This window comes from Felis catus, chromosome E3, assembly GCF_018350175.1.
Source record: "Felis catus isolate Fca126 chromosome E3, F.catus_Fca126_mat1.0, whole genome shotgun sequence".
Taxonomy (NCBI): Eukaryota; Metazoa; Chordata; class Mammalia; order Carnivora; family Felidae; genus Felis; species Felis catus.
Window position 1 is genome coordinate 6,332,339 of NC_058383.1, and position 26,518 is coordinate 6,358,856.

The following is a 26,518-nucleotide window of genomic DNA, read 5'->3' on the forward strand; positions in this document are numbered from 1 at the left end:
TTGAGGTACAGCAGGAACTGAGGACTTTAATATTATGAATTTTGGAGGGTCAAAATGCAACCCATAACAACCTGTATCTAATTCACAAACTGGAAAAATACTAAAAACCATCAGTATTTTCAGCCCCTGGTAACAGCAGATGAGGTAAGTCGATCTGCTGAAAACAGTAAAAGCTGCGAGAATATGACAAGCATGTTCCTAAAAGCACCAAATAGCTAACAAGGTAGGGAGGATGTACTGAACCCTAATTCAAGTCAGTACTTGGCCCAGAGAGAACCAAGAAGTCCGGCTGCATCTTGCCCTTCAGTTATTTGCTAAAAGGTTGCCCTTTTAGGACTTGGGGGATGAGGGCTGGAATCTGTTAACTGCCAAGGATGGGGTCCTGGTGAACAGGATCTCAGTTTGGGCCGGCCCTCAAAAGGCAGCAGGCTGGGAGTAAGAATTCTGAGCAGCCCAGGTTTGTATTAGCTGGATGGCCAAGAAAATCTCAAGCCTTGACTCTGGACTACTAGTGACAACTTTCAAATACAAATGTCTAGTGCCCTTGAACAATGGGGTAAACCACTGGCCAAGCTCCAGGTGGTCACTTGTGGGCTACAGACAGGTGAGATACAAATAGCACTGCAAAGGTTATGAACACAGAACTGAGACACTGAAACCACAACCCACAGAAAGCCATTTGGAACACACACCCTGAATCCAACCAGGTCAACGCCTGCTAAAACAAATACATCAACATTCACCATAGGATTTAAACAAGACGCAGAGCCTCATAGCGTAACATTCAAAATGTTCAGGATGTAATCCAAAATTAGTCAGCATACAAAGAACGAGGAATTGCCACTCACATGGGGGAAAAGATAGACCATGCAAACACTAATGATAAGAAAGCTGGAGTGGCTCCATTAATATTGGACAAAGTGGACTTCAGAACAAAGAAAACCATGGGGGATAAAGAAGGACATTCCATAAGGAAAAGATGGTTAATTTGCCAACAAGGCAGAACAGTCCTAAATGTGTATGCATCTGACACCAGAGCTTCAAGACACATCGAGTAAAACCTGACAGAAGTGAAAAGAAAAATAGAAAAATCCAAAATTACAGCTGGAGACTTCAGCACTTCTCCCAGTAATCGACAGAACTGACAGACAGAAGGTCAGCAAGGACACAAGAGGACCGAGCACCCTCCACTAACTGTATCGAGCAGACATTCATCGAGCACTCCACACAACCACAGCAGTGTCACCTTCTTTTCAACACACATGGAACATTCATTAAAAAAATCTTAACAAATGTAAAAGAACTGAAATCGTAGAATTAGGTTCTCTGATCATAACAGAATTAAACTACAAAGCAATACAAAAGGTAACAGGAAAACCTCCAAACACATGAATAGTAAACACCACACTTATAAATAATTCATGGGTGAAAGGGAACATCTTAAGGGAGGGGATAAAAAAATATTTAGAACGGAAAGAAAAAATTTTAATTAATGCATCAAAATCTGTGGAATCCAGCTGAAGCAGTACTTAAAAGGAAATTTAGAAATTATTTCTCGGGGCGCCTGGGTGGCTCAGTCGGTTGAGCGTCCAACTTTGGCTCAGGTCATGATCTTGCAGTTTGTGAGTTCGAGCCCTGCATTGGGCTCTGTGCTGACAGATCAGAGCCTGGCGCCTGCTTCGGATTCTGTGTCTCCCTCTCTCTGCCTCTTCCCCGTTCATGCTCTGTCTCTCTCTGTCTCTCAAAAATGAATAAACATTAAAAAATTTTTTTAATTATTTCTCTATTTTTCTAATGTAAAGGGCACAGTGGAGTCATAGCTGAAAATTAAAATTTAGTTACTTTCTGGGGCTTGATATCCCATACTGTAAAAGTGGGCAGAGGACCCACCAGTAGGTAATCACATTAAGATTAAGAAATCAGGGGTGCCTGGTGGCTCAATCGGTTAAGTGACCGGCTCTTGATCTCACTTCAGGGAATGATCTCACAGTTTTTGAGTTCTTTGAGTTTGAGCCCTGCATCGGGTTCTGCGATGACAGCACGGAGCCTGCTTGGGGTTCAGTTCTCTCTCCCTCTCTGCCCCTACTCCACTTGTGCTCTCTCTCAAAATAAACAAATAAACTTAAAAAAAAAAAAACTTTAAAAAATAAAAAAATCAATACCTACTAACTCTAATTTAAACTGCATTTTTACAATTTCTCAAAAGTCATTAAGAAGAACAGTAACAGAATATTGAAAGTATCTTTTGTTGAGTACATCAATATCCAAAGAGTATCCCAACCAATTTGGCTTAATATTTCCAACACACACCATTTAAAAGGCTATGTTTCCAATCAAACTAAATAAAATACAGTAAAAGTAATAGAAAAAGATGGCACAGGAATTCTGAAAAAAAAAAAATCTCCATTAGCTAGCTTCTTGTGATAAAACATAAAAAAATTCACATCTTTAAATAACCAGAGGTCATGATCATTACCCATAAAATGTTACATACGAAATTTTTATTAGAAAAGTTGCAAATGGGGACACCTGGGTGGCCCAGTCGTTAAGTGGTTAAGTGTCCAACTCTTGATTTTGGCTCAGGTCATGATCTCATGGTTTGTGAATTCAAGCCCCACATCAGACTCCATGCTGACAACATGCAGCCTGTTTAGGATTCTCTCTCTCTCTCTCTCTCTCTCTCTCTCTCTCTCTCTCTCTCTGCCCCTCCCCTGCACGCGTGCAGGAGCTCGCTCTCAAAATAAATAAAACATTAAAAAATAAAATATAACAGATAATTGCCTTATTTTTAGTAAAGAAATGGAGGTTGGGAAAGGGAAACTATAATATTTTAATTCCAAAAGAATACCTTATGGACATTACAAAAAGCAGTTGCATTAGAAGGACATCTATGAACATGCTAACCAAAGAAAGAGGCAGAGAGATCATAAAACACAGTATGCCAGGTGGTCTTACAATGTAAAGGGAATAATTCTTAGAACTCTGACATTTTATGACTGGGCCTATAACACAGAACACTCCACTTCCTTGTTTTCATCACTAACTGATGCATATTTCTGTCCCATGTCACCACACATCAGCCCCCTATTCACAAATACTCTGCCTGGAGCTATATGGAACAAAGGACAGCAACAGAAAATGACACAGTGCACTGAACAGGGGCGCCTGGGTGGCTCAGTCGGTTAAGCATCTGACTTCAGCTCAGGTCATGATCTCATGGTTCCTGGGTTCGAGCCCATGTCGGGCTCTGTGCTGACAGCTGTGAGCCTGGAACCTGCTTCGGATTCTGTGTCTCCCTTTCGCTCTCTCTGCCCCTCCCCCGCTGGCACCCTGTCTCTCTCTCTCCCAAAAATAAATAAACATTAAAAAATTAAAAAAAAAAGTGTACTGAACATTAATAAGCTTTGTGACTGATTAAAATTGGACAGATTCATGTCTGTACCATATCTGGTCAAGAGAAACTGCAGATAAACTTAACTGCATAATACAGTTTTCCATCCAGCCATGTATTAGGGATTTTCAACCCTTTGAACATCTTCCCTGTCCATTAAGATTATAAGGTCCTTTGAGCAGTTTACTCTACCTCATTCCTTTAAAATAACATTTAAGGAGCGCCTGGGTGGCTCAGTTGGTTAAGCATCCGACTTCGGCTCAGGTCACGATCTCACAGTTCGTGGGCTAGAACTCTACGGCTCTATGCTGACAGCTCAGAGCCTAGAGCCTGCTTCAGATTCTGTGTCTCCCTGTCTCTTTGCCCTCCCCCACTCAGGCTCTTTCTCTTTCTCTCTGTCTCTCAAAAATAATTAAATATTACAAAAAATTAAAATAACATTTAAGAATTGCTTTGGCCAAGCCCTGTGCCACTGGAGAAATAGAGGTGATTGAGTCTCGCCTCTCATCTTTGGCAGCAGCAAAGACATGTATAATGTGAAAAAGGTTGTGCAGACCCTGCTGTAGGAAGATGAAAGAGGGGCCAGCCCCTGCCAAGCAGGAGACACAGAGAGAGGTCATTCTACATGTACGAGGACATGTTGGAGAGGCTGATACATTCAGGGACAAGGGTGTGCTTCTATGGGATGTTGGTTTAGGAGGCAGAGAAAGGGCTGGGCCATACTAGAAAAGGTCTCACCAGCAACTGCTCAAGAATTTGGACTTTACCCTGTGGGCAATGAGGAGCCAAACAGGATCAGACTGGCTTTTTTAGGAAGCTATAAACTCTGGTACTGGAGTAGAAAATGAGAGGGAATGGATGGGAAGAGGCAGGAAGCGGGAAGACTGACCCATCTGGAGGCTGTTTAAATAGTCTAGGGAGATCTTATTTCGATTTCCTCCTCCTGCAGCAACTAGTACACAGTAACCTTATGCATAGTAAAACAAACAAACAAACAAACAAACAAAAATAATGTTGGACTGAACTAACTCAAGAAGGAAAATACCTAAGTTGCTTACAACGTGCTTTTCTGTTTCCTGAGACAATTCCTTCCTCAAGACGGGGTGGGGAGAGGGGAGGAAGAAGCCACAACATCATATACACTCATAACCAATGCCTTTCACACCATCCTAATATACAGCTAAGATCCTTAAGAATCTGGGTTCTCACAGATTTTCCTTGTCTTCATTTTATCACATTTTCACTCATCTCAAAACATTAGTGGAGAGAGTTTTGAAAAAACCTGCTAAGCAAATACCCTGGCCAGAGCATGCCACATACACATTTCAAATAATGAAACCAAGTAAGGGGGTCAATGTATAGGTAGTGCCAGTTTGGGATATGCACTGATTTATCCATCAAGATATAAATCTTCAATGGATACTCCCAATAACTGTTCCAGAAGCTGAATGTAATCAATCGTAAAGATGTGGTAGACGATTTAAAATAAGATAACATGTACCCAATGCGATCCCTATCAAAATTCCATCTGGTTTTGGTGGGGTTTTTTTTTGCATAAATTGACAAGCTGATCCTAAAATTTGCATGGAAATTCAATGGACCCAGAAGCCAAAACAATCTTGAAAAAAAAAAAAAAAAAAAAGAACAAAGTTGGAGATTCACACTTACCAATTTCAAAACTCACAACCAAGCTATGATAACCAAGCTGATGTGGGACTGATGGAAGGCTGAACATACATAGGTCAATGGAAGAGAACTGGAAGTCCACAAATAAATCCTTACATTTATGTCACCTGGTTGTGGACAAGAGTGCCAACATAAGTTAACAAGAGAATAGTCTTCTCGACAGATGGTGCTGAGACAACTGGATATCCACATGCAAAAGAATGAAGCTGGAGCCTAACCTCATACTGTACATAATAATTAATTCAAAGTAGATAATCCAAAGTTAATGTAAGAGTTAAAACTATAAAACTCTCTTGGGGTGCCTGGGTGGCTTAGTAGGTTGAGCATCAGACTCTTGATTTTGGCTCAGGTCATGATCTCATGGTTCATGGGATCGAGCCCTGTGTTGGGTGGGCTCTGTGCTGACAGCTCAGAGCCTACTGGGGATTCTCCCTCTTCCTTGCTCTCTGCCCCTCCCCCACTTGGCACATGCTCACGCACTCTCACAATAAACATGAAAAAAACTCTATAAAACTCTTACAGAAAGTGAATAGGACTGAATCTTTACAATCTTGGGTTTGGCAATGGTTGCTTATTAGATATGATGCCAAAAGTGTAAGTGACAAAAGAAGTAATACATGAATTGTACTTGATCAAAATTAAAAAGTTTTGTCTTTCAGAAGACTATCAAGTAAAAAGACAATCCACAGAATACTTCAAAACTATTGGAAAATGTCTGATAAGGGACTTGTATATGGAATATATTTAAAAAGCCTCTCTTATCTATGTAGATATAAATAGATGTTAAGAGGGATGCTTGGGGGGGCTCAGTTAAGCATCTAACTCTTGATTTCAGCTCAAATCATGATCTCACGGCTTTGTGAGTTTGAGCCCTACATCAGGCTCTGTGCTGGCAGAGTGGAGCCTGCTTGGGATTCTCTCTCTCTGTCTCTGTCTCTGTCTCTCTCTTTTCCCCTTCCCCACTCATGTTGTCTCTCTCAAAATAAATAAACTAAAAAAAAATAAAAATAAAAGATAGATGTAAAGATATCTATGTATAGATAAAGGGGATTAAGAGGTATGAACTTCCAGCTATAAATAAGTCACAGACATGAAAAGTACAGGAGAGAATATAGTCAGTAATATTGTAATAATGCTGTTTGGTGACAGATGGGGACTTTACTTATTGTGGTGAGCACTGAATAACATACAGAATTATTGACTCAATATGCTGTACACTGGAAGCTAATATAACATTGATTACTTCAATAAAAATGTTTTTAAAACTCCTAAAAATCAGTAATAAAAAGACAACCAATTTCAAAATGGGCAAAGGATTTGAAGACTTTTCTCAAAAGAAAACATACAAATGGTCAGTAAGTACATGAAAAGATGCTCAACATCAGTAGCCATTAGAGAAATATAGATCAAAACCACAGACACTAACTACTTCCCACCCATTAGGATAGCTAAAATAAAAATGACAATACCAAGTACTGGTGAAAATGTGGAGAAATCAGAACACTTAAGTTTTACTGGTGGGACTGTAAAACGTTTCAGCCACTTGGGAAAATAGTTTGGCAGTTCATCAAAATGCTGAACACAGAGTAGCATATGACCCAGCAATTTCCCCACTTAGGTATATTCCCAAGAGACCTGAAAACATGTAGGTCTACATAAAAACGTGTGCATGAATTTTTATCACCAGCATTACTTACAATAGCCCAAAAGTGAAACAAATCAAATGCCCATCAAGTGATGAATGAATGAAGAAAATACGGCATACCCACACAGTGGAATATTACTGTTATTCAACATTAAAAAGGAATGGGTGATCTTGAAAACTTCCCTAAAGTGAAAGAAAAAATGACATATTGTATGACTCCATCGTTATGAAACGTCCAAAACAGACAATGCCCGTACAGACAGAAAGCGGATTAGTGATTACAGGGGCTGGGGAGAGGGGATATGGGGAGTGACTGCCGGTGGGTACAGAGTTCTTTTTAGGCCATGAAAATGCTCGTGCTCACTTCCGCAGCACATATACTAAAACTGGAATGATACACAGAGGATTAGCATGGCCCCTGCACAAGGATGACACACACACCTGTGAAGGTTTCTACATCGTTTTCTTGCCATTTGCAATGACATGGATGGAACTAGAGAGTATAATGCTAAGTAAGTGAAATAAGTCAGTCAGAGAGAGACAAATACCATAGGATTTCACTCATACGTGGAATTTAAGAAACAAAACAAACGAGCAAAGGGGGGAGAAAAGAGAGAGACAAACCAAGAAAGACCCTTAACTATTTATTGAGTACTGATGGCTACCAGAGGGGAGGCGGGTGGGGGGACGAGTGAAATAGGGGATCGGGATTAAGGAGTGAGCATCAGGTGATTAAAATTAAAACTTAAAGGTTGGGGGGGCCCTGGGTGGCTCAGTCGGTTGAGTATCTAACTCTTGATTATGGCCCAGGTCATGACCCCAGTATCATGGGATCGAGCCCACAATCAGGATCGTGTTGAACAAGGAGACTGCTTAAGATTCTTTCTCTCCCTCTGCCCTCTCCCCTACTTGCAAACTCTCTCCTTCTGTCTGTAAAGAGAAAGAAAGAAAGAAAGAAAGAAAGAAAGAAAGAAAGAAAGAAAGAAAGAAAGAAAGAAAGAAAGAAAGAAAGAAAGAAAGAGAAAGAAAGAAAGAGAAAGAAAGAAAAAGAAAGAAAGAAAGAGAAAGAAAGAAAAAGAAAGAAAGAAAGAAATCTTCAAAAAATTGGTCTAAAACAAGACATGGTGATGGTTACGCACCACTGTGAATATAATAAAAGCCCCTGAACTGTATACTTTTAAAGGCACATGAATTATATCTCAATAAAGCTGTTACACATGTATATATTTTTAAGACAGTACCCACCTGTGGTTTATCAACTAGATCGGCATCTGCATCAATGGCTTATTTTTTGTTCTATTACCAATAAGCTTAAAAATTATTTAGAAAAATACTAAACCAGAAAATCATCACAAAGGTGGGATGGACAGCATAGAGATAGGACTTTCTGAAGATTTTTAACCTTAAATACCACCAGCATGTTATTCTCTTTCTAAACATATGCAATTAAGATCTATCTTAAAATTGTCGGGTTAATCTCTTCAGCGTGAACAGTCTGTTTTTACGAAGTCCAGAGCTATTCAGGCATGTGGGTTAACTAACACCAAAGGGGCAAAAGTACATGGTGAAAACGTGGGCTGTAACAACTGAACCAGAATGGTTTCTGAGGGACTGCAACAAACGATGCTTGAAACTAAACGAGTCTCTGCCTTGTATTTTTAACAATCAGTCCTGGGTCATTATTAACAACTAATAAATACTTGTGAAAATTAGTGAAGGGAAATCCCACGAAAGTGGATTCAGGATGCCAGAAGAGGAGGCTAGAGGGACACCACTCAATGTCAATTACAGACCGTTAACAGAAGAATCCTTGACAGGAAAGAATCGTGGATTCCAGGCCCCGATACTGAAATGTGCATTGCATCTCCTACAAGAAATGGACCATCCCAGCAACTTGGCCCATGAGAAATCATCACCCTGAACTCCTGCCTTTCTCCACTGGACTTCCTCTCAACTTCCTCCTTCTTCTCCATAAAATAACCTTCTTGTCCTTTGTTGGACTCGCCTATGGCTTTATTGTAGCTTGTTTGTCCTGAAATGTAATTCTCTGTTATTACCAAATAAACCTATTTTTGCTGGTAAAACAACTGTTTTATTTTTAAGGTTAACGTACTCAAACGTTAACTTAAAATACACCGAGGTTAACAAGCCAGATAGCAGGAAATCTGTGAATTTGGTGCCGGAAAGATGTTGCACTTCATCTAGTAAGAAAGAGAGCAACCAGCTCCTCAATTTAAAAATGCAGTGACAGGGCACCTGGGTGGTTCCGTCAGTTAAGCCTCGGACTCTTGATTTTGGCTCAGGTCATGATCTCACGGATCATGAGTTCGAGCCCCAAGTCGGGCTTTGTGCTGACAGCGCAGAGCCTGGTTGGGATTCTCCCTCTCTCTGCCCCTCCTCTGCTCACGCTCTCTTTATATATATATATATATCTCCAGCCTTCTTGGGGAATGCATGAAAAGAAGCACATTTATCTGAATAAGTTTTAGATCTTTGTTAGAAGACAATTATTAGCTCCCACTAATAGTTTATAAGTTAATACGGGACACATTCTATCAATGATCAAACAGACCAAACTCAAAGATTAGACAAGGAAGACTGCATGATGTGGACTAAAGGAGAGAGGAAATGTAGATAGACTCTGTGAAGCAACAAGATATTCAGAATCAAAGACAGACACAAGATAATACTCATCAAATTTCAAATCCAAATCCAAGAAACTATGGCTAGAGATAAATCTGGCAGGCCAAAGAAATCTTTACTTAGTAAAGTGATTTTAAGTTTATTTATTTATTTTGAGAGCAGAAAGTTCAAGCAGAGGAGAGGCAGAGAGAGAGAGAGAGAGAGAGAGAGAGAGAGAGAGAGAGAATCCCAAGCTGGCTCCACACTGCCAACACAGAGCCAGATGTGGGGCTTGAACTCACAAATCATGAGATCATGACCCGAGCTGAAGTCGGACGCTTAATGAACTGAGCCACCCAGGCACCCCAGTAAAGTGATTTTGAGACTAAAAAAAATAATTATGGGGCACCTGGGTGGCTCAGTTGGTTAAGCGTCCAACTTCAGCTTGGGTCATGATCTCACGGTTTGTGAGTTTGAGCCCTGAGTTCAGCTCTGTGCTGACAGCTCAGAGCCTGGAGCCTGCTTCAGATTCTGTGTCTCCCTCTCTCTCTGCCCCTCCCCGGCTCACACTCTGTCTCTCTCTCTCTCAAAATTAAACATTAAAAAAAAAATTTTTTTAAGCAATTAGATGAAGAGGTAACCAAATTTTAACTGCACTCTAATTTTTCTGCCATTTATTTTCATGTTAGAACTCAGTTCAATCTTCTGAAAAGTCACCAATGAACCTGATTCTTGACGAGCAATGCTACTATTACGTCCTAAAGAAATTGGGGGCGGGGGAAGGGGCAATCATGGTAAGAATGTTCCAGCAATGTTAACATGCCATTTCCACTAACTTAAATAGTGGGATACTATGTTCCTGGCTCATACTTGTGTAGAGGTTTAAACATGCAAATAAATACACTACAGGAGGGGCGCCAGGGTGGCTCAGTGTGCTGGGCATCTGACTTTGGCTCAGGTCATGATCTCGAGGTTTGTGACTTGAGCCCCACAGCAGGCTCTGTGCTGACAGCTCAGAGCCTGGATCCTGCTTCAGATTCTGTGTCTCCCTCTCTATCTGCCCCTCCCCCACTCACACTCTGTCTCTCTCTCAAAAATAAATAATATTTAATATTTAAAAAAAATTTTAAATACACTACAGGAGACATGCACAATTAAATTTCAAGCTGAAATGCAATAGATATATTTATTGTATGACGTGCAATCAATTTTTGCATTAGAAGTGTGAACTCCACATCTGAAGATCCAAACATTTTAATTTTACATCAAAGGAGGAAAATAATATATACAAAAATATACAGTAACTTCGTTTTTCTTAGTTTGCATTCCCATGTCTAGACAAGCTTAAAAGACTATTTTAGTAGGATACTGGAGAGGGTGGGGAAATAAAAATACATATATTATGGTGTGGATTTGAAATAAAAAAGATAAGGAACCATAAGTTGGCTCCTTTTATAGGAGCATACTAGGATTATGAATTTTGATCCCATTTAAATCTATACTCTGCACAAAATACAGGCAAAATATGATTTTCTATAAACAGAAACTTGAAATTTTTATATCCTATTCTAAAATGTCACTAACATTTTAATGGAGTCATCTCAATATTTTTCTGTTCTTTAGGGGCACCTTGGTGACTCAGTCTGTTCAGCGTCCGACTTCAGCTCAGGTCACGATCTCACAGTTGGTGGGTTCGAGCCCCATGTCAGGCTCTGTGCTGACAGCTCAGGGCCTGGAGCCTGCTTCGGATTCTGTGTCTCCCTCTCTCTCTGGCCTTCCCCCACTCATACTGTCTCTCTCTGTCTCTCAAGAGAATGAATAAATGTTAAAAAAAAATAATAAAAATAAAAATAAATAATATTTTTCTGTTATTTGTACATAGTACTAACATCCCATACATTTGTCTCTTAGGAGTTCTGAAAGAGAATTTATCTACTGTAGCCAAATCAATATTATAACAAAGGCATGCTGTATGGCGGTGGTGGGGGGTGGGGTGGGGATAAATTTCTGGATTCAGTGATTAAAGGAAACAAGGACTAGGGAGTAAACGGTCTGGTAGAAATTCACTGAGAGCAGAGACTATGTGCTGGTCTGATGTGCAGGTGCGATACTTACAAACAAAAGTGGGCAGGGGGCAGTGATGGAAAAATTAAAACTACAGATGGCAGCTATCTTCTAGCAGAATCTACACAAACCTGGAAGTTCTCACAGCAGAGTCACAGCATTCTGCAAAATTAAGTAAACACTGAGAAGTGTATTTGTATTATCTGGAGTTACCAAAGGAACTAAAGATGGAAACTCAGGGGCGTGGACAAAGGAAGGAAAAGGTATTGTCAATTTTTCAACCTAATCTCTTCGGTACTACTTTACCATTTTATTTATTACCAAATGCAGGTATTCAATTTTTAAGACCAAAAATTTTAATTAAGGATGAAAGAAAATGACATTGTTCGATCTCCTTATACACACAGTAGATCTGTTTCTAATCTGAAAAACATTCGAAAACAGTGTTCATTCGATCCCGTGACAATAGAATATAATAGCAATGATAGTAAGAAATGTTGATACAGGCACAGAACAAAATCTGTAGGCTCATTTTTTTTTAATTAAAAAAAATTTTTTTTAACATTTATTTATTGCTGAGAGACAGAGAGACAGAACACAAGCAGGGGAGGGGCAGAGAGAGAGGGAGACACAGAACCTGAAGCATTCTCCAGCTCTGAGCTGTCAGCACAGAGCCTGATGCAGGGCTTGAACCCACAAACCGTGAGATCATGACTTGAACTGAAGTCGTATGCTTAACGGACTGAACCACCCTGGGCGCCCCTGTAGGCTCACATTTCAAACTCCTATACCAAATTATCTTATGGGTTAATGGGGCGGGAGCAGGGGGTAGGGGAACAGCAAGTAACTTTCACTTTCTATACCAAGTAATACTGTAACTTTAAAATTGAATATACCCTGGGGTGCCTGGGTGGCTCAGTTGGTTAAGCATCCGACTTCAACTCGGAACATGATCTCATAGTTCATGAGTTCGAGCCCTGTGTCAGGCTGCGTGCTGACAGCTCAGAGCCTGGAGCGTGTTTCGGATTCTGTGTCTCCCTCTCTCTCTGCCCCTTCCCTGCCCATGCTCTGTCTCTCTCTCTTTAAAATAAACATTAAAAAAATAAAAATATTCTATAAAATTGAATATATATTACTTTTGTCAGGGATCCTAAAGAATATAAACTAAAACATGTACGCCTAGAAAAGTAACTGAGAAACAAAATCAGAGTAAAAGATTAATAGCAGTATTTCTGAGAGAAAGAAAGAATGGGCAGGTTATTTTTTCCCTTCATGTTTTTCTGGGTTTTGCCCCAAATATCATACAAACCAGCTATATTCCTTTATAATGGAGAACTTGTATTTTTTACAAACGATTTTTAAGAATATCCTCAGATGAGAATCTTCTAGTATAGGCATGTTGACCCACCACTTCCTTAAAAGTATCCAGCTTTATGGAATATCAACATATAAATATTTCATCAATTCTAAGGCCTACATATTAACATCTCTGAAATCAAGATGCATCTTACAATCAGCCAGTGACAGTTGGGATACAGTTGTCATTGCCTGGATGCGTGTGGCGATCAAAAGTACCAGCACTAGGGGCACCTGGGTGGCTCAGTGGGTTGAATGTCCCACTCTTTTTTTTTTTTGATTTTTTAAAATGGTTATCTATTTTTTAAGAAAAGAGAGACAGGATGTGAGTGGGGGAGGAGCAGAGAGCAAGGGAGACACAGAACCCAAAGCAGGCTCCAGGCTCTGAACTGTCAGCACAGAGCCCGATGCAGGGCTCGAACCCACAAACTGTGAGATCATGACTTGAGCCGAAGTCAGACGCTTAACTGACTGAGCCTCCCAGGGGCCCCAAGCATCCCACTCTTGATTTCAGCTCAGGTCATGATCTCTTGGTTCGTGGAATCAAGCCCAGTGATGGGCTCCTTGCGGGTGTAGAGCCAGCTTGGGGTTCTCTCTCTCCCTCTCTCTCTGCCCCTCCCTCGCTCATACATGTGCTAAATAAATATTTTAAAAAATTAAAACATTAAAAAAAAAAGCACCAGTAGTAAAACTTAGACAACAAGGTAAACACAGAACTATCATATGACCCAGCAATTACACTCCTGGGTAATTCCCAAAGGAATTGGGAATTCCCAATTCCCAAAGGAATTGTTAGCGGGGGGGGGGGGGGGGGGGGGGGGGGGGCTCAAATACATACTTGTACACCCATGTTCACTGGAGCGTTATTCACAATAGCCAGAAGGTGGAAAGAGCCCAGGTATCTATCAACTGATTAATGGATTAACGAATTACAGCATACCCGTGCAATGAAGTGGTATTCAGTCATACCATGGAAGGAAACTCTGACACACAGACATGAATGAACCTTGAACATTATGCTAAGTTGAAAGAAGCCAGACACAAAAAGACAACATACTATATGATTCCACTATTTTTTTAAGTCCATTTATTTTGAGAGCGCATGAGTGCACATATGCACGAGCAGGGAAGGGACAGACAGAGAGGGAGAGAGAATTGCAGGCAGGATCTGCACCGTCAGCACGGAGCCCAATGTGGGGCTCGATCCCAAGAACTACGAAATCACGACCTGAGCCGAAACCAAGAGACAGACGCGTAACCGACTGAGCCGCGCAGGTGCCCCTGTATGATCCCACTTTTACGAAATATGTACAGCAGGCAAATGCATTGAGGAAGTAAATGAGAGGTTACCACGAAGCTGAGGAAAGTGGAGATGAGCAGTTATGACTTCATGGTCACAGAGCTTCTGTTTGGGATGATTAAAAAAAAAAGTTTGTAAATACACAGTGGTGACATTGTGAATGTAGTTAATGCCACTGAATTGTATACTTAAAAATGGTTTAAAATGGTAAATTGTTAGATACTTTTACCACAATTTGTAAAAATTACTAATGTAACACACCAAAACCCACTGGATGGGTAAACTGTATGAAATGTGAGTTGTATCTCAATAAAGTGGTTTTTAAAACTTGGGGAGCTAAGAATAGCCCATCCTTCTGAAAAAGTGTCAGTGTCAACACTATGGCACAGCATGTGGAAATATACAAATATCGGTGATTCTGTGCCAAACGGTTGAGGAGAGATGGACACTGAATGTGAAGATACCTTAGGAATTCTTTCATCTCTCCTGCTTTTTCTTTTTAATCATAACGCACAAGAACACTACACGATAAAAATCTATATTTCAATGAGCTACCTGTTCAAGACTGTAAAATAAAAATGTCAGATCGTAAGAAAGCCACGTCACTGTTTGACTCTCAGCACTTTGCTCATCGAGGGGCACCTGTAACGGCGCGTCTCGTAATCAGTGTGCACACGCCACTCACAGCGCCATGTACATATGGGCCCGCGTGCACACACACATGGGCCCTTTCCCTAAGCAACCTGTGAAATCAAACATACATTTGCATTCCCAAACAGTAATTTCTGAAAATAAAAAAGCACCAGGAAGACTATGTGAAATGAATACCATTTGGCCAAATTCCGTGTTGGCTGTTGCAAGCACTCAAAGAAGGCACTGGCTTCACATGGAGGTATGACACAGCAGAAATCTAATACAGATATAATGTCTATTACTCATTTGGAGCCATGACTCAGAGTATTTTAAAAATACATATGGAAACCAGAGTCTTTTCATAACTAGACTACAAACGAGAAACTCGTGCCAAGACGTGACAAACACAAATCTTAAAAAGCTTCACAGATTTGAATCTCCCATTTAAAACACAAACTATTTTATCAATGCTTTGATGTAATCCTGAAATTGCAGGAGCCACAGAGTTTAAAAGCCCAGGAACATTTTTCTGGTTTTGATGATGCTAATCACCTGTCCAATTAATGGTCAATGATCACTGCAGGACATATACAAGTTCAGGGAAACCCACGTATTGATGGAGGTGATAATCGGGGTCTCTTGTTGCATATAAAAAGCAATTTGCAGTGGATACACCTGGACGCAACTTTTCAGCTGGAAGAAAAGTACTGCAAAACTTTCCATTTTTACAATAACTTAATCATTTGGGTCACTATAGAAGTGACGGATGCTCATCAGAAATCAGAGTAAACAATAAAAGCGCACCATAATCTCACCACCTAGCTCTAACTTCCATTCCTGTTGTCACGTGGAGCCTTTCCGTGTAGGTCGGAGAGCGAGCGATGAAGTGCCCAAGGGCCCAGCTGTGGGCCGGACTTACAGATTCAAGTCCGACCTCTTCTACTCACTGGCCGAGTGACCATGGGCCAACTAAGCAACAGTTCTGTGCCTGTCTGTCAAGTAGGAATAACAGAAGCTCCTTCATCAAGTTTTTAAATATAACGATCCCACACATACAGTTTTGCTACCTGCTTTTTCGCTTAATAAAAAAAAGCGTGAACCAGTTTCCATGTCATTAAATACCCTTTATGTTTAAGGGCCACAATGCATTCCATTACACAGTTGTTCCACAATGTACTCTGACCCTCAGAGCCAGGCATTTAACCATTCCCAGTATGTCTGCTATTCCAACAGGCCTTTACACGAGACCAGGAACGGCTGGGAGGTAGACGTCCTAAATCTCAGGGACAGAGACCCTATGCACACACAGACCAGGCCATTAGCCTAGGAGATGGCCTTTGTGCCTCCCGGCCACCTGAGCCACCTTAGGCTTCTCACCTTTGGTGCCCAGCCTCCTGGCCATTCGTGAGTCCCCAACAGTCTTGCAATAAATTCTCTTATGCTTAAATTAGCCAAAGTCCGTTTCTGTTACTTGTCACCAAAGCATTTTCCTGATACACACGATAACATTCTCTCCCATAATATTCCATTACACACACACAAATAATGACGCCACCAACCAACCTCTCCAAGTCAGCTGTGTCCCAGGAAGGAGTAGGTAAAACCAGACAGCTCTAGAGCAAAGCACCGAAGTTCTCTGAAAGATAGACATTTTTATCCCAGTGAAAATTCTGCTCTGAGAGTCTTCATGCACTTATAGGCCTGGGATGCTACAATTAATTACACAGAGTATATAATCTATAAAAAGACCAATCCAATCTTTCTCAGAGGAAAAAAAAAATCAAATTGCAAATACTACTATTACTACTAATAACTAGTAATATTTATATACTGTTGTAAATACCTTACCTGCTAGTCATTTAATCGTGGCAATAAATTTGTAAGCACTATTGTTATCCCCATGTTATACACAAGGAAAGTGAGGCATCAGAGAGACTGAGTAACTTGCCCGAGGTCACACAGCTATTCAGGATTTGAACCCAGGCAATCCAGCTTCAAAACCTATGTTTTCAACCACCATATATACTGCTTCTTGATTTTTGTCTCATAACGACAGATTTTTTAATTATGATCACATATTACATCTTCATTATTATGTGTCAGAGTTGGATGTAAATGGCAAAGGGAGATTTCCCACATAGATGAACTCCAGGAAGTACTTCATCTTCTACCGTGGCTTCTCCTGCTAAGACTATGTATGATCCCAGTACCTAAAACAATCTATGGGGAGTCTGGGTGGCTCAGTCGGTTAAGCGTCCGACTTCAGCTCAGGCCATGATCTCACGGTTCGTGGGTTCGACTGCATCAGGCTCTGTGCTGACAGCTCGGAGCCTGAAGCCTGCTTCAGATTCTGTGTCTCCCTCTCTCTCCGCCCCTCCCCCAATCGCATTCTGTCTCCCTCTCTCTCTCAAAAATAAATAAAAAAACATTAAAAAAATAAAAATAAACAAAACAACCTATCATTCCCCTTCCTCCCCGAACAAATGCCAAGTGCTGTTCCGTTTCTAAGCCTTCCCTCAAGCGGTTTCCATTATTTAAAACACCCTCCGAACCCAACACCCACCTGCCTATTCCCATCCAGGAACGAAATGGCAATCTCAAATGCCACAATCCCCACACACCTCCCTCAAGCCTATCCAGATGGAATGAATCCGCCTGCCCCCATAATCCTGTGATTCTGTTTACCTCCAGTAGAGCATGCATTACAATCTGCTAGTTTTTTCTCCCCATCCATCCCTTCCCAATGTAAGGTTCTAGAAAGCAGAGACTACATCTGATAAATTCTCTTCTTTTACTTGGTACCCCCCACCGTACAGAAAAAAGTTATCGCAAGAAGTAGTCGCTCCATTAATGATGACTGAGCTTAAGGGAAGCAGGCTGTGGAAATCTATCGAGAGAGACTATCCCAAAGAAGCAAAAAGGAAAATATCAAAGAACTAGAAAAATTTAGCTTATCATTAAGCTACTCTAAATCCCTGTAAATAGAAATCTCAACACCTATCATTAAGAGACACTATCATTTGTGGAATTTTAACATGTATCTCAATAGGTCCTTTTATGGTCTGAATGTGCACACTGTGGGAAATGAACAAGGAAATTTTTTGGAAAACTATTTAAAACATTTGGTAAATACTGGGAACACAAGGTCATATGAACCACAAAGAAAAAGTCGAAACTCTGGCCACCACCATAGTAAGCAGTGAGGGTTATAACTGCAGGCAAACCAGACAGGTGGTCTGCTCTCACTTTAAGAAACCCATTGCCGGGGTGCCTGGGTGGCTCAGTCGGTTGAGCATCCGACTCTTGACTGTGGCTCAGGTCATGGGATCGAGCCCCACATCGGGCTCTGCGCTGACAGCATGGACTGCTTGGGCCTCTCTCTCTCCCTCTTTCACTCTGTCCCACTCTCTCTCTGCCCCTACCCAGCTCATGCTCTCTTTCTCAAAATAGAATCCCATTGCCTTCTGTATCTCTTATCTTCCTTCTTTGGTTTTCCTCAAGTCATTTATGGATTAAATCAAAGCTAAGAAGCTCTTTGCATTTTCTGAATTACTACTCATTCCTACAGTGAAGATGAAATATTCCCTTTGAGTTTTTCCCATATTGGAAAAGTAAATGTGGAAAATGGCAGGAAGAAATCCAAATAATTGTAATTATTAACCAAATGGAACTAACGTACTATTACCGTTGATTCTATGATAAGTTTTGGGGAAAAGAAGATTCCGGCATCAGCAAAGACAACTCCCTGCCCACACCACCTGTGGATCAAACACAGAAGGAACCCTCCTGTGCCATCTGTAGGAAGGGGTAGAAATGAAATCCACCCTTACCACCTGACACATGAAGTCCTCTGCCACCATGAGGAACCCTCACCAGAAGGAGCACCTGAAAGAATGCATTCTTTTCAGAAAACTAAAGCCTCACTTTTATTATTTTTTGTGAAGATTTTCCTCTTAAGCAAACTCTACACCCAAAGTGGGGCTCAAACTTACAACCCCAAGATCAAGAGTTGCAATAAACTTATAAGTTTACTGCTCTACTGACTGAGCCAGCCAGGCACCCATCACCTCTCACCCCCAAAATAAAACCCACCTTGAGGTCTTTCTGATTGGACTTGGTTGTTTCCTTCTGATTCACACTCATTAGGAGTTCCTGGAAATCCCTTGCGTATAAGACAACTAAAAACAGGAAAACAACTATCTTCAAACTCAGAGAAAGTTGCATACACATGACCTCCAACAGTTTCCACCGGAGATGATCTTTCTGTTCGATTTGCGAGACTGCCTGTGCCAAATAGCATACAGTTATAGGAAGCAAGCAATATTAAGCTGGTCCCAGCCTTTCCAAAGCCAATTCCAAAGTGGCACCAAATGGTATTCCCAGAGAAAAGAGGTTACCCTTAATGAAATCGCACTTGTTCTTTTGAGTATTAGTAACAACACCGGGGTAGTGAGACACATGATTGTCCACCTCAACAGCAAATTTATTTGCACTTATCTACACCTGGCCCAGAAAATATGTGACAAATATCGCGAAAGAGTGAAAAGGAGGAAAACTGAGGTTGTCACTCTAATTTGCCTGAGAACACTTTCAAAATTGTTCTTTAAAAAAAAAAAAAAAAAAAAAGATTCATAATATACATGTCTAAACTCACTTAAAAAGTTTTAAGAAAATCCCATGAAAATGTGTGAAAGGCACTAACAACAGAGCTACTCAAACCACAGTGAAAGTCAAACCCTGCTCACAACCTAAAGAACACTTGGCCATTGTTGCTGTGTGGAGTCTCAACAGCTGGTCCATACCAGGCATTCCCTGTTACACCCTTGCACTCAAGACTTTCAATTTGTTTTTTAATATAACTTATTGTCAAATTGGCTTACATACAACACCCAGCGCTCATCCCAACAAGGACTTTCAATCTTTAAAAGATTAATAGGATCTCTCATCTTGAAAAGAAGCCTTCTTTTAATAAAGAATAACAACACCAAGATGCTTGGGTGGCTCCGTTGGTTAAGCATCCACCTCCTGATTTCGGCTCAGGTCATGAACTCACAGTTGGTGAATTCGAGCCCCGTATCGGGCTCTGCACTGACAGCACGGAGCCTACTTGGGATTCTCTGTCTCCCTCTTTTTCTGTCCCTCCTCCCCACCTCAATAAATAAATAAATGAACATTAAAAAGGGGGAGGGTTCCTGGGTGGGTCAGTGGGTTAATCTTGATCTCAGTTCAGGTTCATGACCTCTTGATCTCGGTTCAGGTTCATGATCTCATGGTTCGTGAGTTCTAGCCCCACGTCGGGCTCTGAGCCTGATTGGGATTTTCTCTCTCCCTCTTTTTAGAGATGTGAACGTGCCTGGAGGTATGTGTGCACATCCTGTGAAAGCACATATGTTAAATAAAGATCCTTATATGTTATGTCTATGCAACTACATATGCAGTCACAGGCCCCACTTGTTAACCTCAACCCCAGACTTTACTCTCTCTCTGTATGACTTCCCCACATGGTGACCAATGTATGACACACCTAACATCTCAGAGGTTAAGTTTTCAAATTTCCTAGAATAGAACTATACCAGATAAGATGGCTTAAACATCAGTCAGATGGGTAAGTTTCATATCCAGTGACCATATCAACCAAACTAGGGCACATTTTAGAAAAAGAAAGGGTACTATTATTGATTATGCCAGGACAGCAGGTTTAAAACAGAATTGTTCCAGACAGAAACAAAAAATACAGTTACCCTAGAATATGCCCACCAGATGAAATTTTTTTCCACTTCCAAGAGACATTTCTACTGTTCTATAGATGCCAAAACATGAAATAAATCACCTTCTCTTAGGCATGCTATTTGATAATGGCAGATAAATTGGAACCTGGGGGAAAAGGAAGGCAAGATATGACTAAGTCTTGAAATATGTTGTCCAATAGACTAATGCAGAAACTGATAGCATTCCTGCTCATCCAAGATTTGGAAAGGACACAGAAGCATTGTCCATTAGATGCACATCACTTTCCAGAGTCATTTTTTTCAATTTAATCACTAAAGACACAACTGTAAGCCTAAAGTAATATACACAGCTTAAATCAAGAGAGAGGGTTACTAAGAACCATGGGTGGGATTCTCAATCTACAAGATTAACAAACCTGTGTTGTGGAGAGATTAATTTCTTCTAATTGATATTAAGAACCTAATTTCACTTAATCCTAAGAAGTTGAAAATCAGTCTGCACCCTTGGAAATAAGATGTTAAGGGAATCAGATGATTTTTTTTTAACGTTTATTTATTTTTGAGAAAAAGAGAGAAAAGCCACAAGCCAGAAAGAGGGAGACAGAGGATCTGAAGCAGGCTCCTTGCTATGAGTGCAGAGCCTTACATGGACTCGAACCGAGAGATCATGACCTGAGCCAAAATTAAGAGTTGGCCGCTTAGCCAACTGAGCCACCCAAGCACCCCTGGAATAGGACGATTTCTTATGTGCAACTATTTACCCATGTTCTCTCCTCTTCCCTACTCTGTTATACTCCATCCTGTGATACTGGGGCTAGGACTCCCAGATCCCATGCTGGCAGGCTCCCTGTTCACTTCTGCAATGCAAAGTTCTAGAGAGAGGGTGAGAGATGAGGAAGAAAAAGAGGCTTCTTGCCTGTTTCCCTATTTCTGTTAACATCGTTCCAGCAGCAGCTGAATTTCCAAATGTAGAAATTTATCCACAGATAGGCTTGCTGATGGGTAAACTGACACACATGCACTACAGCATCGTGTGTAAAAGTACAAGACTATAGACACCCTATATGTCCGTTAAAGATGGTCAGGCAATTTAACATAAATAAAGCAGTAATGGAGGAATAGAGTAACCAAAAAAAGGGACGTAAGACATACAGAAAACCAATATGAAAATGGCAGGGGGGCCTGGCTGGCTCAGTTAGAGGAGCCTGCAACTCTTGATCTCAGGGTTGAGTTTGAGCCCTACATTGGGTGTGAGATTACTTAAAAACAAAAGCTTTTAAAAAAAATAATAGACATCTTTGTAATTTTTTTTTTTTTTTTGGCCAGTGACAATAATTAGCATTTTATTTTCTTCACTATGGACCCGACAATAAAGCCCAAGTCTAAAAGCTGTACCTGGTTATAGTCTCCTTAGTATAACTGGCTATGTAACACAAATGTAAAAGCTTCATGGATATTGGTAGAAGTTTTTCTTTATCAGCAAATACATAAATGTATATTAAACTCTTCAATTGAAAGGCAGAGATGGATGAAATGGATAACAAAACATGATCCAACTATATGCTGTTCACAAAAGATTCATTTTAGATTCAAATACACAAATCGGTTAAAAGTGAACGTATAGAAAAAGGTATTCCACACCAACAGTAACCAAATTCAACAGCTAGAGTGGCTATATTAATTAATATCAGACAAAATAGACTTTAAGACAAAAACTGTAACAAGGGACAAATAAAGACCTTATGTAATAGTAAGAGTCAATTCATGAAGAAGATAAAATAATTATAAATATTTATAAATATATATGCACCTAACAATGGAGCCCCAAATATATAAAGGAAAAACTGACAGAATTGAAGGGAAAAAAAAGAAAGTTCCACATTAATAGTTGGAAGTATCAACACCCCACTTTCAATAATGGATAGAACAATTAGAATAATGGATAGAACAAGGAAATAGAAGACTTAACACTACAAACCAACTAGACCCAACAGACAAATGGAACATCCCATCCAACAACAGCAAAAAACACATTCTTCTCAAGTGCATTCTCCAGGATTAACTATACATTAAGCCACAAAAAAAAAGTCTTAATAAACTTTAAAGGACTGAAATAATTCCAAGTATCCCTTCCAAACACAGTGGAATGAAGCTGGATATCAATAATAGAAGGAAATTCGTAATTCACAAATGTGTTGAAGTTAAACAATGCACTTTTAAAAAATTAATGGATCACATAAACATTACAGGGTAAATTAGGAAATACTTTGAGATAAATGAAAAAAAAAATACCACGTTTTGAAACATAGGAGATGCAACAAAAGCAGTGCAAAGAACTGGAAATTTATACCTATAAATGCCTACATTGATTGAAAGAGGAGGATCTCAAGTTAATAATCTAACCTTCCATCTAAATGAACTAGAAAAAGGGCAAACTAAACCCAGAGGAAGCAGAATGAAACAATAAAGATCAGAGCAGAGATAAGTGAAGTAGAAAATTAAAAAAGAAAATCAACAAAACGAAAAGTTGGTTCTTTGAAAAAGTCAACAAAACCAACAAATGTTTAGCTAGACTGACCAAAGGAAAAGACTACTCAGATCACTAAAATAAGAAATGGAAGAGAGAGTGGTCATTCTTGCTGATCTTAGAGAGATGAAAAGGATAAGAGAACACTATGAACCACTGTATGCCAACAAATTAGAAAACCTAGATGAAATGCAGAAAATCTTAAAAACACAGAAATCACCAAAACTGACTAGAAAAGAGCAAATTCCGAATAAGTCTAGAACAAGTAAAGATTCAGTAATCAAAACACATCCAAAAAGGAAAAGTCCCAGGACCAGATGAGTTCACTGGTGAATTCCACCCAAATTTTAAATAAAAATTAACACCAACCTTCCTAAATTCTTTCAAAACTAGAAGAAGAGGGAATACTTCCTAACTCATCCTGTGAAGCCTCTATCACCCTTATACCAAAGTCAGACAAAAACATCACAGACCAAAAACTTGTGAATAGAAATGCAAATAATCCTCAGTGAAATACCAGCAAATTGAATACAATAACATATTAAAAGGATTCTATACCAGAACCAAGTGAGTTTTATCCAAGAAATGCAAGGGTGGCCGAACAATAAAAAATCATTTAATGTAATATATAATATCAACAGAATTTTTAAAACTGCAGTATCATTGAATTAATGCAGAAAAAGAATTTGACAAATTCCAGTATCTGTTCATGATAAACAAAAAATAAAAACACTCAACAAACTAAGAACAGAAGGGAACTCCCTCAACTGGAAAAGGGCAGCTATGAAAAACCCACAGCTAACATCATCTTTGGTGATGAAAGGCTGAATGGTTTTCCCCTAATAACAGGACTAAGATTAGAATGTCTACTCTTGCCAGATAAAAAAGCATCCAGATTGGAAAGGAAACAATAAAACTATCTTTTTCACATATGACATAATCTCATCTACAGAAAGCCCTAAAGAGTCCACACAAAAGCTATGAAAGCTAATAAATGAGCTCCACAAAACTGCAGAACACAAAATCAGCATACTAAAATCAGTTATATTTCTATACGCTAGCAACGAACAATCCAAAAAAAAAGCTAACATGCCACTTTACCTTATTGAAAAGAACAAAATACTTAGCAATAAATTTAACCAAAGAAGTACAAGACTTAGACGCTGAAAACTACAATACATTGTTACATGAAATTGTAAAAGACCTAAATAAACAGATATCCCTTTTCATGGATTATAATGTTCAATAATGTTTAAATGGAAATAATTCCCAAATTAATCTACAAACTCAAAGCAATTCCTATCAAGACCCAACTGCCTTTTTATAGAAATGGACAGATTCGGGGCACCTGGGTGGCTCAGTCGGTTAAGCGTCCTACTTCGGCTTAGGTCATGATCTCCCGGTCCGTGGGTTCGAGCCCCGCGTCGGGCTCTGTAATGACAACTCAGAGCCTGGAGCCTGCTTCGGATTCTGTGTCTCCCTCTCTCTCTGACCCTCCCCCGTTCATGCTCTGTCTCTCTCTGTCTCAAGGATAAATAAACATTAAAAAAATTAATAAAAAGAAATAGGCTCATCCTAAAATTCATACAGCATTGCAAAGGATCCTGAAGTCAAAACAATCTTGAAAAAGAATAAAATTAGAAGACTTACACTTCCTATTTCAACTTACTACAAAGCAACAGTTATCAATATAGTATGAAACTGGCATAAGAAGAGACATTCTAGACCAACAGAATACAATTCAGAGTCCGGATATACAGCAATACATTTATGGTCAAATGATTTTTGACAAGGTGCCAAGTCCAATCAATAAGGGTTTTCAACAAATGGTCTTTCCAACAAATGGTGCTGGAACACCTAGATATCCACTTGCAAAAGGATACATTTGGACCCCTATCTCACAACATATACAAAAATCAATTCAAAATGAATCAAGGACCTCTATCTAACCGCGAAAACTATAAAACTCTGAGGAAGAAACACAGGGGTAAAGTTTTTATTACTTTGGATTAGGCAATGGTTTCTTAAATACCACACCAAAAGCACAAACAACAAAATTAAAAAAACAGATAAATGACTTTATCAAAGTTAAAAAATCTTGTGCATCAAAGGACCCTATAGGAAAGTGTAAAGACAACCTACAGATTGGAAGAAGATATTTGGAAATCATACCAAATAAGGGTCTAGAATCCAGAATATGTTTTAAAAAAAAAACATTTATAACTCAAAACAAAAATACAAACAACACAATTGGTAGACATTTCTCTAAGGAAGATATGCAAATGGCCAATAAGCACATGAAAAGACCCTCAACATCTTTAGTCATTAGGGAAATACAAATCAAAACCACAGTAACACCTTATACCCATTAGGATGGCTATAATAGTTAACTCCTAGGAAGGAAGGAAAAAGAGAGGGAGAGAGAGAAGGAAAGAGACAAAGAGAGAGAAAGAATGAAAGAAAAAGAAAGAAAAAATGAATAAGCGTTTGCTAAGATGTGGAGAAACCGGAACCCTCATACACTGCTGGTGGGATGGTAAAATGATGCAGCCACTATGGAAAACAATTTAGCTGTTGCTTTTTAAACACAGAATTCCAAATGACCTAGCATTTCTACTCTGAGGTATATATCCAAGAACACTGCAAACATATGTTCACACAAAAATTTGCACATCAATGTTCACAGCAGCTTTATTCATAACAGCCAAAAAGTGGGAACAACCCAAGTGTCCATCAACTGATGGATATAGAAAATGTGGTCCATCCATCCAATGGAATATTATTCGGCCATAAAAAGGAATGAAGTAGCGATACACACTACAACATGAATGAACCTCGAAAACATTATGCTAAGTGAAAGAAGCCAGACTAAAAAAGGCCACATATTGTATAGGACTGCATTTTTCTGAAATGCCCAGAATCAGCAAATTCATTGAGCTAGAAAGCAGATTAGTAGTTGCCAGGGCGAGGCTTGGGGGGTGGGGGTAGGGGGGTGAGGGGGATGGAGAGTGACTGAGCAGTGGGTATTGGATTTCCTTTTTGGGATGATGACAATGTTCTGGAGTTCGGCAGTGATGACGGTTATACGTTGGGAATGTACCAAAGCCACTGAATCATACATGACACCAGTATGTATCAATCAGACTGATATATGTGGAAGCTTTCCCAGATATATTACTGGGTGAAAAAGCAAGGCATAGAACTGAGTATATGTTCCCCCTAAAGAAGAAGGGGTGCGCAGGGAGAGGAAAACTATATAAGCATTTTTATCTAATACACCTTTGCAAAGATAAACAAGAAGGTTACCACCAGACTGTCTCTGGGGAAAAGAACTTCAAGGATAGGGGCTGGTGTGAAAACACTTCCTTTTTAAAATAAGCCATCTTGTACAGTCTACATGTTGCTCCATGTATAGATCCTCCCCAACCCCTGCCGGAAAACAGCAACAACAACAAATTGACCTTTGTGAAAGGGGAAATATTTAAATAAAGGGGTGGTTATATAATGAAAATACACTAATGGGAAGATTGTTGACCCACACTGGGGCAGAAAGCGGGGTGGGAAT

The 26,518-nt window shown here is 39.8% G+C and overlaps 1 protein-coding gene and 1 non-coding gene across 8 annotated transcripts in view; one reads left to right on the top strand and one right to left on the bottom strand.

The window, feature by feature from the left end:
- SMURF1 (SMAD specific E3 ubiquitin protein ligase 1) overlaps positions 1 to 26,518 on the bottom strand; it is a 109,365-nt gene that overhangs the window by 62,152 nt on the left and 20,695 nt on the right. Inside the window, exon 1 of one of the 7 annotated variants that reach the window (XM_045048096.1) lies at positions 16,261 to 16,990. The exons of the other annotated variants lie outside the window; for them this stretch is intronic. Within the exon in view, the coding sequence (XP_044904031.1) occupies positions 16,261 to 16,348 (88 nt within the window). The 5' untranslated portion in view covers positions 16,349 to 16,990. Of the gene's footprint in view, positions 1 to 16,260; positions 16,991 to 26,518 lie in introns of those variants that run through there. 7 annotated transcript variants of the gene reach the window in all.
- Positions 7,079 to 7,185, top strand: LOC111558301. Its single transcript, XR_002739025.2, has one exon. It is a non-coding gene; the product is annotated as a U6 spliceosomal RNA (small nuclear RNA).